This window comes from Sebastes fasciatus, chromosome 22 (assembly GCF_043250625.1).
Source record: "Sebastes fasciatus isolate fSebFas1 chromosome 22, fSebFas1.pri, whole genome shotgun sequence".
Lineage (NCBI taxonomy): Eukaryota > Metazoa > Chordata > Actinopteri > Perciformes > Sebastidae > Sebastes > Sebastes fasciatus.
The window spans coordinates 14,712,446-14,723,642 of record NC_133816.1 but is presented as its reverse complement, the minus strand read 5'-3'; the positions used below and the strand labels follow the sequence as shown (position 1 = coordinate 14,723,642).

General features: G+C 40.4%; 1 protein-coding gene across 3 annotated transcripts in view; it reads left to right on the top strand.

Moving 5' to 3' along the window:
• The first annotated feature begins 49 nt into the window (after positions 1–49).
• The window catches only part of supt16h (SPT16 homolog, facilitates chromatin remodeling subunit), a 163,669-nt gene continuing 152,521 nt past the window's right edge, over positions 50–11,197 (top strand). Inside the window, exons 1-19 of one of the 3 annotated variants that reach the window (XM_074623747.1) lie at positions 50–447; positions 1,910–2,002; positions 2,329–2,522; positions 3,665–3,854; positions 3,963–4,109; positions 5,245–5,396; positions 5,651–5,823; positions 6,734–6,824; positions 6,926–6,999; positions 7,129–7,241; positions 7,370–7,435; positions 8,396–8,494; positions 8,903–9,018; positions 9,209–9,362; positions 9,462–9,589; positions 9,716–9,978; positions 10,072–10,190; positions 10,312–10,550; positions 10,810–10,885. In XM_074623747.1, the coding sequence (XP_074479848.1) occupies positions 382–447; positions 1,910–2,002; positions 2,329–2,522; positions 3,665–3,854; positions 3,963–4,109; positions 5,245–5,396; positions 5,651–5,823; positions 6,734–6,824; positions 6,926–6,999; positions 7,129–7,241; positions 7,370–7,435; positions 8,396–8,494; positions 8,903–9,018; positions 9,209–9,362; positions 9,462–9,589; positions 9,716–9,978; positions 10,072–10,190; positions 10,312–10,550; positions 10,810–10,885 (2,553 nt within the window). In that variant the 5' untranslated portion in view covers positions 50–381. The remainder of the gene's footprint in view (positions 448–1,909; positions 2,003–2,328; positions 2,523–3,664; positions 3,855–3,962; positions 4,110–5,244; positions 5,397–5,650; positions 5,824–6,733; positions 6,825–6,925; positions 7,000–7,128; positions 7,242–7,369; positions 7,436–8,395; positions 8,495–8,902; positions 9,019–9,208; positions 9,363–9,461; positions 9,590–9,715; positions 9,979–10,071; positions 10,191–10,311; positions 10,551–10,809; positions 10,886–11,197) is intronic. The other 2 variants (XM_074623745.1, XM_074623746.1) reach the window with 2 other exon arrangements.

Here is an 11,197-nt window from a genome sequence, read left to right as displayed (position 1 = left end):
GGAAAGGAAAGGAGGGAGGACTTAATTATAACAGATTGGTGTGTGTGTGGTTGTGTGTGTGGCAAAAAGCCAAATTACATTATATATATTTTTTTTAAATTTTGCATATTTTAACCCAGTGATTGAGGTTTTTTTTTTTTACATGCATGTTTTTTATTAAAATTATTATAAGTGAAAAAGCAGCATTACCTCAGTGGTGTGCGTGGATTTCCTGCAGGCGTGGAAAGAGAAAGTGCGTTATTGTTAGTTGGCACTCATCATCATCCTCCTCCTCTTCTTCCTCTTCTTCTTCATCCGGCCTGGTGTTGAGAAGTGAAGCCTGGAGCTGGAGTTATTGCAGACAGCAGAGAGAGAGGAGAGAGGAGTGAGTAAACCATAACCATGGCGGTAAACCTGGACAAGGAAGCGTACTACCGCCGGATCAAGAGATTATACAGCAACTGGAAGGTAAACATTGAGTTTTAAAGCTCTAAATTGATGTTAAAAAGAAGAGAAAGTAGGATGTTTGGGAGGAAGAAGAGCTGCTAAGTTAGCCGCGTTTTTGACTCTGTTGTCGGCTGTGAGGCTGTGCTTGTCCACCCTGCTGCTACCAGGACACCCAGGCCTGCACACTTCCACTACCTTTTAATCCCACTGAAACTCCTTTAACAACTACAGTCTTGTATCACACACAAAAAGCCAGCTAACTCATTGTTATCATCCACATTCACTAAGCTAACTTACTTAGCCAACATGCTACCTCAGCTAAATGAAGCTAACCAGCATGTGGGGGGTATTTGAACAAATAAGTCGTGTTAAAAGTGATAGATTATATGTAATTCACAAGGGGAATGTGCTTGACGTTTTGTCTGCAGCTTTGCTTGAATGTATTCTGTCAAACTGCTTTTGTGTAACATTCATTAGTATGCTAATAATGCTAGCTAGCTGGCTAATTAGCATTAGAATAAAGCCAGCATCTCTCTACAACATGTGCAGGATTGCCTGCAGGAAAATCTGGAAATCACTTTATCTAAAAAAAAAAAAAGTTATTTTATGTAGCATTGTGGCTACTTTTTGAAAAAGTATTAAACTCATTTTTTTTTTTTTAGAAGTTGATATTTTGTTGGGTGATATTGTAGCACCCCAATCATGCAGTAAAAATGCATGAATGGCTCCATTAAAGAGAGCTTTTACATGTGCATTAGATAGATCGATAGATGGTAACCTTCTGGAAATCACTATCTAAAAAGTGATTTTTAAGTAGCATTGTGGCTACTTTTTTAAAAATATTAAACTCATTTTTATAAGTTGTAAGGTTTATTCTAGCATCAGAATAAAGCCAGCATTTCTACAACATGTGCAGGATTGCATGCAGCTTTCTGGAAATCACTTTATCTATAAAGTTTAAGTAGTATTGTGGCTACTTTTTAAAAAGTATTTTTTTTTTTTAGAAGTTGATATTTGTTGGGTCAATCATGCAGTAAAGGATGAAGCCAGCATCTCTACAAACATGTACAGGATGCATGCAGGAAATCTGGAAATCACTTTATCTAAAAAGTTATTTTATGTATTATTATGGCTACTTTCTAAGTTGATATTTGTTGGGTGATATTGTAGCCCAATCATACAGTAAAAGATGAATGGCTCCATCAAAGAGAGCTTTTATAAACTTGCATTTAAATAACTTTAAACCAGCTTTTGGGAGACTTGCAGCCCTTCCTGTGATTTTGTCAGGTGACGCAGCATCAGGTGCTGATGTGTTACAAAGCCAGTCTTCATTCACCCATCATTTGAACAACTGAAACTAAAGCACTCTTTTGTCTGTCAAGAGATAATTACTGTATAGGAGCACCTCAGTGTGGTTTTTCCATATTTGTTGTAACATTAAATTATATGTGCTGATTTATATCATTCTTTTTTTATTCCTCAGAAAGCAGAAGATGAGTTTGGCAAAGTCGATGCCATTGTGGTGTCTGTCGGTGTGGACGAGGAAATTGTGTACGCCAAATCCACGGCCATACAGGTGAGGGCAAACACCCAGCCAAATCAGCATATTAAGGTCACTTAGGATGCCGATGCATGCAATATTATACATAATACATTATTATATATACATTATTATCTAAACTAACCCTTTGTGGAAGCTGTTTGTGGCTTATTTGTGCAATTTTGCTGTCTTTACTTTACTGTATGTAGCTCTTCTGTCTCTCTGTTTGACTCTAGCTAAAGCTAAATAGGACACACTCATGCATGATACGGGTCATATGTATGAATTACTCTTTGAATCTGTTTGTTCTCAAATCAATTAATGAATTCCCCCATAACTCTTTCTTTTCCTTTTTTCCTCAGACGTGGCTGTTTGGCTACGAGTTGACCGACACAATCATGGTGTTTTGCGACACCAAAATCATCTTCCTCGCCAGCAAGAAGAAGGTGGATTTCCTCAAACAGGTGGCCGTAACTAAGGGCAACGAGAACGCCAACGGTGTCCCGCCCATCACCCTGCTCACCAGAGAAAAGGTAACCAGTGTAAAGACACAGAGGTAATAGCCGAATACTCACTCCCCTTTTTTGTACAGTTATCTACACACGATTTGAAGATAAGAAGGTGTGATTTGTTTGTGATTGACGGGCTTGTACGAAAGAGGGAATCAGAGTAAATGATAGGGCCGGGGCGATGCACATATCTCCCGATTCGATACCGTCATGATACTTGAGTGCCGATTCAACATGTGTTGCGAGTTTTAGTTATTACGATTCTACAAGAATTGCAATTCCATATTACCATTTATTTTTGTTAACCTTTTTAACACGAGACCATGGGAATAAGTGGAATCAAAGATTTCTAGGGATTTTTACTTTGGAAAATATTTAAATGAATACAGTAAAAATTTTTGATTTTCAGCATGTATGTATGTATGTATGTATGTATCAGAGATGTCCTGAAGTCAAATATATCAGTTATTGTCAGGAATTATTTATAATAAAAAAATTCAAAAATTCAAAAAAAAAATCTAAGAATCAAGAAATTCTTATCGTATTTTCTTTTTAATTTATAAGGGACAGATAATGTTTTATAGTTCAGGCTAATATAATCCAATCGATCTTATTTCCATGTATGTATTTTGTAGATACAGTTCCATTTCTTAACACCTTATTTTGAAAACCGGACGTAGTCACACGTGTAATCTTCTGACTTCACCAAGTCCGTCTCTAGCTCTCCCGTCAGCTCCGTTCTCTTTATACATCCATGGTCAGCTCCATCGGGGCCGTTTGAATGCATTTAACATAAATGTCAGTATATGGGTGCTCTACAGTCGTAGCGTCGGCAGATTTGACCACGGAGATGCAAGTAACGGCCGGCTTGTCCGTGTGTTACCGCAATACGATAACGTTTCCTGTCCATGACAGAGTAAGCCTGCAGCTTTAGCCGTGATGTCTAGCTCTGCTTTTCCTGGCAATGTGTGAAACCCAAACTGTTCCATACTTTACTGGATGTGTAGTGTTAAAACACTTTGGATGTAGGTCGTATCCACGGACCGTGAACGTTTTTCTACTTTCTCGTTTACGCTCGCTGCGGTTTGTTTTGGTTGACGATTTACGGAACGGCATTAAAAAAAAATACATTTCAAAATCGCGATGCATGGGTGAATTTCTTTTTCTTTTTCTTTTTTTTCACTCCTAGTAAATCAGATTCTTTATTGGTATCACGTGTCTCTCAGAATGAAAGCAACAAGGGCAACTTTGACAAGATGATCGAGGCGATCAGAGGCAGCAAAGAGGGCAAGACGGTGGGGATCTTCAGCAAGGACAAATTCCCCGGAGAGTACATGAAGAGCTGGAGCGACATGATCACCGCCGAGGGGCTCGAGAAGGTAAAAACAAATGTTAACATGAAGTTGCATTTGTTTTTTAAAATCTCTGCGTCTTGTATCTCTATTTTGGTTAACACGTTTCCCTTTTTACGTTCCTCCTGCCTGCAGGTAGACATCAGCGCCGTGGTCGCGTACACAATGGCGGTGAAGGAAGACGGAGAGCTGGGCCTGATGAAGAAGGCAGCGGCCATCACCAGCGAAGTTTACGCCAAGTTCTTCAAGGAGCGCGTCATGGAGATCGTTGATGCAGACGAGGTAAAGGAGGAGAAGGAGCAGTGGATTCATGTTAAACTGATGATTTTAATACACACTAATACTCATCATTTGTACTGGTCTGTACTACTGCTGTGTGCTTTCAGTTGCTAAATAGTTAAAACGCAAACATTATGGCAAAAAGGCTTTTGTTGCACTGACTAGGCTTATCAATAATATCTCAATATTTGAAGCAAATATTTAAAATAATCATTTCAATTGTGTGTTTTTATGCAAAAAAAAACACTATAGATGACAATAACAAAATACAGTACTGTGTGCAGTACCCTCCCACCCCAGAAAAATAGCTTCCCTGAAAGGTACGTTGTAATTTGAAAACTGTAATTTACCCTGTACATAATGTTTTCTTTGTGTAAAAATATATCAAACATTGAATGACATCAGATCTAAAAATGTTATTCCTTCATTTAGCGCAGAGATTTCAAAAGTGGCAGATTCAATTTCTGAGTTGCAGACAGTGAAAAAAGTTCATTTCAAACCCTGGTTGGGCATTTCTGACGACAACAATATCTCCCACTAGGTGTAAACAAACAGTTTGCAACATCGCTGCAAAGCCTCCATCGCTGGCAGTTTAATCTAAATGAATCGCTGTAATATAAAAGGAGCTGCACACTGGTAGTTTGCATCTGCTTTCAATTGTTAATAAATCACTACAAATACATAGCAGTGCAAAAGTAGGTAATTTAGGCTTTTTAAATGATGCGACTACACGGTTAGGAAGGAACACCCTGAAGTCGGAATAATGGGAGGTTTTTACTCTTCTTCCTATTCTGCATGATTGCAGCATTAAAACTGTGACCTTCATATCTTGACAAGTGTTTCTTTTTTTGAGTCATGATTGAATAACTGAGCTTTTTTAGAAGCAATGGGTGGGATTCAACGGTGCGTCGGCTGTGCTGCGGTAAACACAGCTTGTGGAAAAAACATTATTCAAATAAATACTCAAGATTTTAGAAAATATCTTGTCTTAAAGTCAAATAAATGAGTCCATAAAGCACAAGAGCTGAGATCTTCTCCAGCAGAACAGCTTCACAACCTTTGTTTTTTGTTCAAAATGTCAGTGTTATTGTAAAAAGCTTCACTCCCGTCTTTGTTCCCCCTCTCCTCCCCCAAACAGAAAGTGCGTCACAGTAAGCTGGCGGAGTCGGTGGAGAAGGCCATCGAGGAGAAGAAGTACCTGGGTGGTGCCGATCCGTCCACGGTGGAGATGTGTTATCCTCCGATCATCCAGAGCGGAGGGAACTACAGCCTCAAGTTCAGCGTCGTCAGGTAGCTCACCTCACCTCAGCAGAGACACTGTAACACATTTTTTGGTTATTTTATAGAAGCAAGACATTTTTGGGGGGGTTCAGCACCTGTGGATAAAAACGACTTTGAATTCATTTAGTCTTTACTAGGGCTGTCAAAGTTGACACGATAAGGCAAATTCGTTTTAACGCAACTTGCGATTTTTAATCAGAGAAATCCTACATTTTCACCCCGATCATCATTTTAACTGACTCTACTCCTCTTTTCTGTTCCAGCGATAAGAACCACATGCAATTCGGTGCCATCACGTGCGCCATGGGGATCCGCTACAAGTCCTACTGCTCCAACCTGGTGCGCACCCTCATGGTGGACCCCCCTCAGGAGATGCAGGACAACTACAACTTCCTGCTGCAGGTGGAAGAGGAGCTGCTCAAACAGCTCAAGCACGGTGGGTTCAGGAGCACGCTAGGAGTGTGGGAGATTTGGGTACTAAATTACAAATATTGAAATTATACATTAATATACTGAATATTCTCTTTAGAGCTGCAACAACTAATCAATCAATCAATTAATTAATTAATTAGTTATAAACTATTACAATTGATTAACTCAGATTCCAGTTTCTTAATTGTGAATATTTTCTGGTTTCTTTACTCCTCTATGACAGTAAACTGAATATCTTTGCATTGTGGACATTTTCTGACATTTTCTAGACCAAATAACTAATCGATTAAAAGAGAAAATAATCAACGGATTAATTGACAATGAAAATAATCGTTAGTTGCAGCCCTAATTCTCTCGATTCATTGATTAAATTGTAGTGAAAAGGGCATATTGCAACTTCTAGGAGCCCAATGACATGTATTCAAAATGCTTGTTCCATTTAAACAACTGTGCAAAACTCAAAGATAGTCATATACAACAGGAAAGCATCAAATCCTCCCATTTTAGAAGCTTAAAACAGCAAATGTTTGGCTTTTTTTGTTTGAAAAATGACTAAAATCATAAATTTTGGCAATTAATTGACTGTTGACGGACTAAACAATAAATCATTATGTAGTTATTTCGGCATCCTTTTGATCCGTTTATAAGCACAATCTGCATCTCATACCGCAGTAGCGACCTGTTGCTTGCCAGATACAGTCAGTGCAATGGCACTGTATGTGAATACAGCTGGCCGCTGTGTGATGTTATGAACAGCAGATACGATGGCGTTTGGTTTTCGGAGTTGCCCACTGTCTAGAATAAACAGAAGTAGGTAGTTATTATAAGCAGCGAGGCAACTGTAGCAAATAAAGTTCAAATATTGAGCATATTTGTGTGTTTGTTAAATGTAAAGGCCTGTTTTCTCTCCGCAGGTGTAAAAATCAGCGAGGCCTACAACGCTGTTCAGGAGTACGTGAAGAAAGAGAAGTCGGACCTCGTAGCAAAGCTGACTAAAAACCTCGGGTAAAATGCACACACAAATGCCATCTTTCTTTCCCATGTACTCGCACACATTCACACACTGGTCACATATCTTTGTTTTGTTTTTTCTTGTTCTTTTGTAGCTTTGCAATGGGAATTGAGTTCAGAGAAGGCTCCCTGGTTGTGAACGCTAAAAACCAATACAAACTGAAAAAAGGTGAGCACATAAAGACGCAAATGTTTATTGTGTTCTCAATATCAAGTGATTGCATTTCACTACTCAAACCTCTTGAAACAGATCAAAATACAATAACTGTTAACCAAAGCTTGTGTGCGTCTCCTCCAGGCATGGTGTTGAGTGTCAGTTTGGGTTTCGCTGACCTCGTGAATAAAGACAGCAAAAAGGACGAGCAGAAAAAGTACGCCTTGTTCATCGGTGACACAATACAGATCAATGAGGTGAGATGCACGTGCATACGATTAACACTGTAGAAACACTGTGACTTCAACATCCTAAACAATAAGTGAAAGTCACAGCACAGAGTTATGAAACATATTATTACAACCTGAAATGTTTTGTGTCGCAGGAGGAGGCTGCCACGATACTCACGCCAGTCAAGAAAAAGATCAAAAATGTGGGAATCTTCTTGAAGGTATGTGTCTTTGCTCGCCATGTCAACTGTTTGTAGGTAATTAATTTCACAAACAAAATGGAAACAAAACAAACACGTTGAAGCTGAACACCTACTCTCCCTGTTTAATATGATGCCTGTAGATCCATATTCAATATCAATTTTACAAATTATAAAAATATAAATTACAAAAAACTAAAATATAAATGCACATGCAAGTTAAGAATAATATACATATCAATTCATTTAATAAATTTAACAATATAATCATGCTATTTTCAACACTTATTAACACTTTTTTTATTATTCCATTTAATGTTATTGTCCTATTTTAAATTTTTTAAATTTACATTTTAAGAAATGATATTGTTACAGAACATATAACAAAATATAATAAAATTAATAAATGAATTCACGTCATGTCATGTGTATTATTAATAAAATAATTACCATACCACATAACCAATGAAAGGTACACACATGCAATCGCCTTAGTTGTCACATCTAACTGGTCCTATTGTCCTGTTTCAGTCACTGTGTGTGTATGTTTGTTAATGTCCCATCCAAACTGTATGTTGTAGTAACACACAAGTGCCACAAGGTGGCAGCAGCTACATTAAAAGTACCAAAACTGTGCGTGTCACTGGATTTTCACAATAAAAGCCTTGTTATCAAATAGAAGGGATTCCATCAACTGAAACGCTAGAGAGCTTTTAATTTGAAACAGATACAGGAAAGTGTCCATCAGGGCAGAAAAACAATGTGAGCTAATGTATTTATCAAACACAGTGAATAAATAAATAAATAAGGCCTGTCTCTAATATAAGCCTGCTTCAAATACAGGCCTCTGCAGTTAATACATTTCACTGGTATCCTGACATCCCTAGTTGTTCAGGTATTTTCAATATCCGCTTTAATGATCGTCTGCTTCTTTTAACCTGGATATATTGAAAACATTTTTCTTGTTTTTGTTCTCATCAGAATGACGACGAGGACGACGATGAGGAAGACGGAGACGACGCTGAGGAGCTGCTGGGGAAGGGAGCTCGGAGCGCCGCCCTGCTCGCAGACAGGACCAGAGTAAGTGAGGCCGTTTAGATCTGCGACTGGTGATCAGTGTTTATTTGGCACGTTGACAGCGTTCATAACTAAGCGTGTGAATGTTTTTGTGCATTCTACCAGCTACTTGGAAAGGTAAGTATTCAATGTTTTTCTCTCTAAAATCTCATCAACTGAACTGGTTTAGTTGTAAGAATCCACGTTCTGATGGGAAAAAAAGTTGTCTTTTTTTTTTCTTTTTTTTTGAGTGAGTTGTTTTTTTGTGCGTTTTTGATTTTCCTGACCATCAAAAGCCGTGTAACACATGTCCGTATTCTGCATGTGTTATTTTTTTCCATCCTTTTATTCAAAAAAAAAAGAAGGGAAAAGAAAAACATGTACTCTGGTGTTTGTGTGTGATCACTCAGTTGTGTCTCTTGTCCAACTCAGAATGAGATGACGGCGGAGGAGAAGAGGCGGGCTCACCAGAAGGAGTTGGCCAATCATTTGAACGAAGAAGCCAAGCGCCGACTGACGGAGCGACAAGGAGAGCAGCAGATTCAGAAGTGAGTGTAAATACTTACAAGTCAGACATTGTGTGCTTTGTGCAATGTCTTTATACCCCAGTTACCCCGGAGAAACGATACAATTAGCATCCCTAAATGACACCCAAATGGCTCAGTAAGAGGCCATGGTGTCGTACAGGTAATTAAGTTTCTGTTGGTTAATCGAGTTCCGCTCTCTTTTCCTCTCCAGGGCCAGAAAATCCAACGTGTCCTATAAGAACGTCTCCCAGATGCCCAGAGAAAAGGACATCCGAGAAATGAAGATCTTCATCGACAAGAAGTACGAGACCGTCGTCATGCCCGTTTTTGGTACCGCCACGCCGTTCCACATCGCCACCATCAAGGTACACGGAGGTTATCTCCAACTGTCCGCCAGCTTTGTGTTTTTGCTCCCAGATGGTCTTTCATATTGACTGATATTTCTGACTGTCTTGCCTGTGTAGAACATCAGCATGTCTGTAGAAGGAGACTACACCTACCTGAGGATCAACTTCTACGTCCCCGGCAGCTCTCTGGGACGACAGGAGGGGAACATCTTCCCAAACCCCGACGCCACGTTTGTTAAAGAAATGTGAGTCTAGTCCCGTCAGTTTTTTCATTAAAATTTGAGCCAGCAAAAGCTGCGTCTTAAGAGGAGCTGGAAAATGTGTTGTTTAAATGACATTTGACTGATCCACTGTTTTAAATTACCGCGCAGCACGTACCGAGCGTCCAACCTCAAAACCCCCGGCGACCCGTCGGTGCCCTCCACCAACCTGCAGAACGCTTTCCGCATCATCAAGGAGGTACAGAAACGCTACAAGACGCGAGAGGCCGAGGAGAAGGAGAAGGAGGGCATCGTCAAGCAGGACTCGCTGGTCATCAACCTCAACCGCAGCAACCCCAAGCTCAAAGACCTCTACATCAGACCTAACATCGCACAGAAGAGGATGCAGGGCTCGCTGGAGGCGCATACTAACGGTGAGGGAAAGCCTCGAGATAAATAGGACTCTGGTAAAGTTCCAACAATGTGATGCCTAAACTTCAACACTGCTCTCCTCTCTTATCGCACAGGTTTCCGTTTCACGTCGGTCCGTGGCGATAAAGTGGACATTCTTTACAACAACATCAAACACGCCATCTTCCAGCCGTGTGACGGGGAGATGATCATTGTACTACACTTCCACCTCAGGGTAACTTTATTAGTTCAACACTGTATGAACATGTCCAATTATATATGAATGTGCTTCCAAATTCAAGAGTAGCAAAGTAGATTCCTATTTTCATTCTGCCCATCACACCGTTCCCCCCCAGAACGCCATCATGTTCGGTAAGAGGCGCCACACGGACGTCCAGTTCTACACGGAGGTCGGGGAGATCACCACAGACTTGGGCAAACACCAGCACATGCACGACCGCGACGACCTGTACGCCGAGCAGATGGAGCGGGAGATGAGGCACAAGCTCAAGTCGGCCTTCAAGAACTTCATCGAGAAGGTGGAGACGCTGACTAAAGAGCAGCTGGAGTTCGAGGTGCCGTTCAGAGACCTCGGGTGAGTAAATCCGACTGAATGTGCTTTTGAAGTCTAGTCTTCCGACCGCTCAAAGCGCTTTACGCTACATGTCAGCGTTCACCCATTCATACACTCATTCATACACTCATTCACACACCAATGGCTGAGAGAAATCTCTACAAGTTAACACAGTAAATGTGAGAGCAAAAACAAGAACTTCCTGTGTCTGTGTTGAACGTATATGATTTGTATTCTTCACACGTGGATAGGGTTGATTGTGTTGGTTCTTTGTTTGTAGGTTCCAGGGCGCCCCCTACAGGAGTACCTGCCTGCTACAACCCACGTCCGGTTCCCTTGTCAATACCACTGAATGGGTGAGTGAGCGCGCTGTAGCCGCTTTCCCACCGGACAAAAAAACCCCCCACTAACATCTGGCTTTTGTCTTCAGTGGGGAAGGTTACAATCTCTGTTCTTTGTTAGTTTTTTCCATTGTTCCAGTAATCACCAGCTCTGGTTTGGTCGAAATAAAACCCTTAATCCACCGCGAAACAGCCGTTATATGCGCTTCTCAAAGCCACCGAACTCCGTTGACAGAAACCTTCATTTTACCTCGCTGATCGTTCGCAAAACACGATTCAAACTCGGCCGAAATGTAAAAAATTAAAACTCCTCAAAACCTTGGTTCG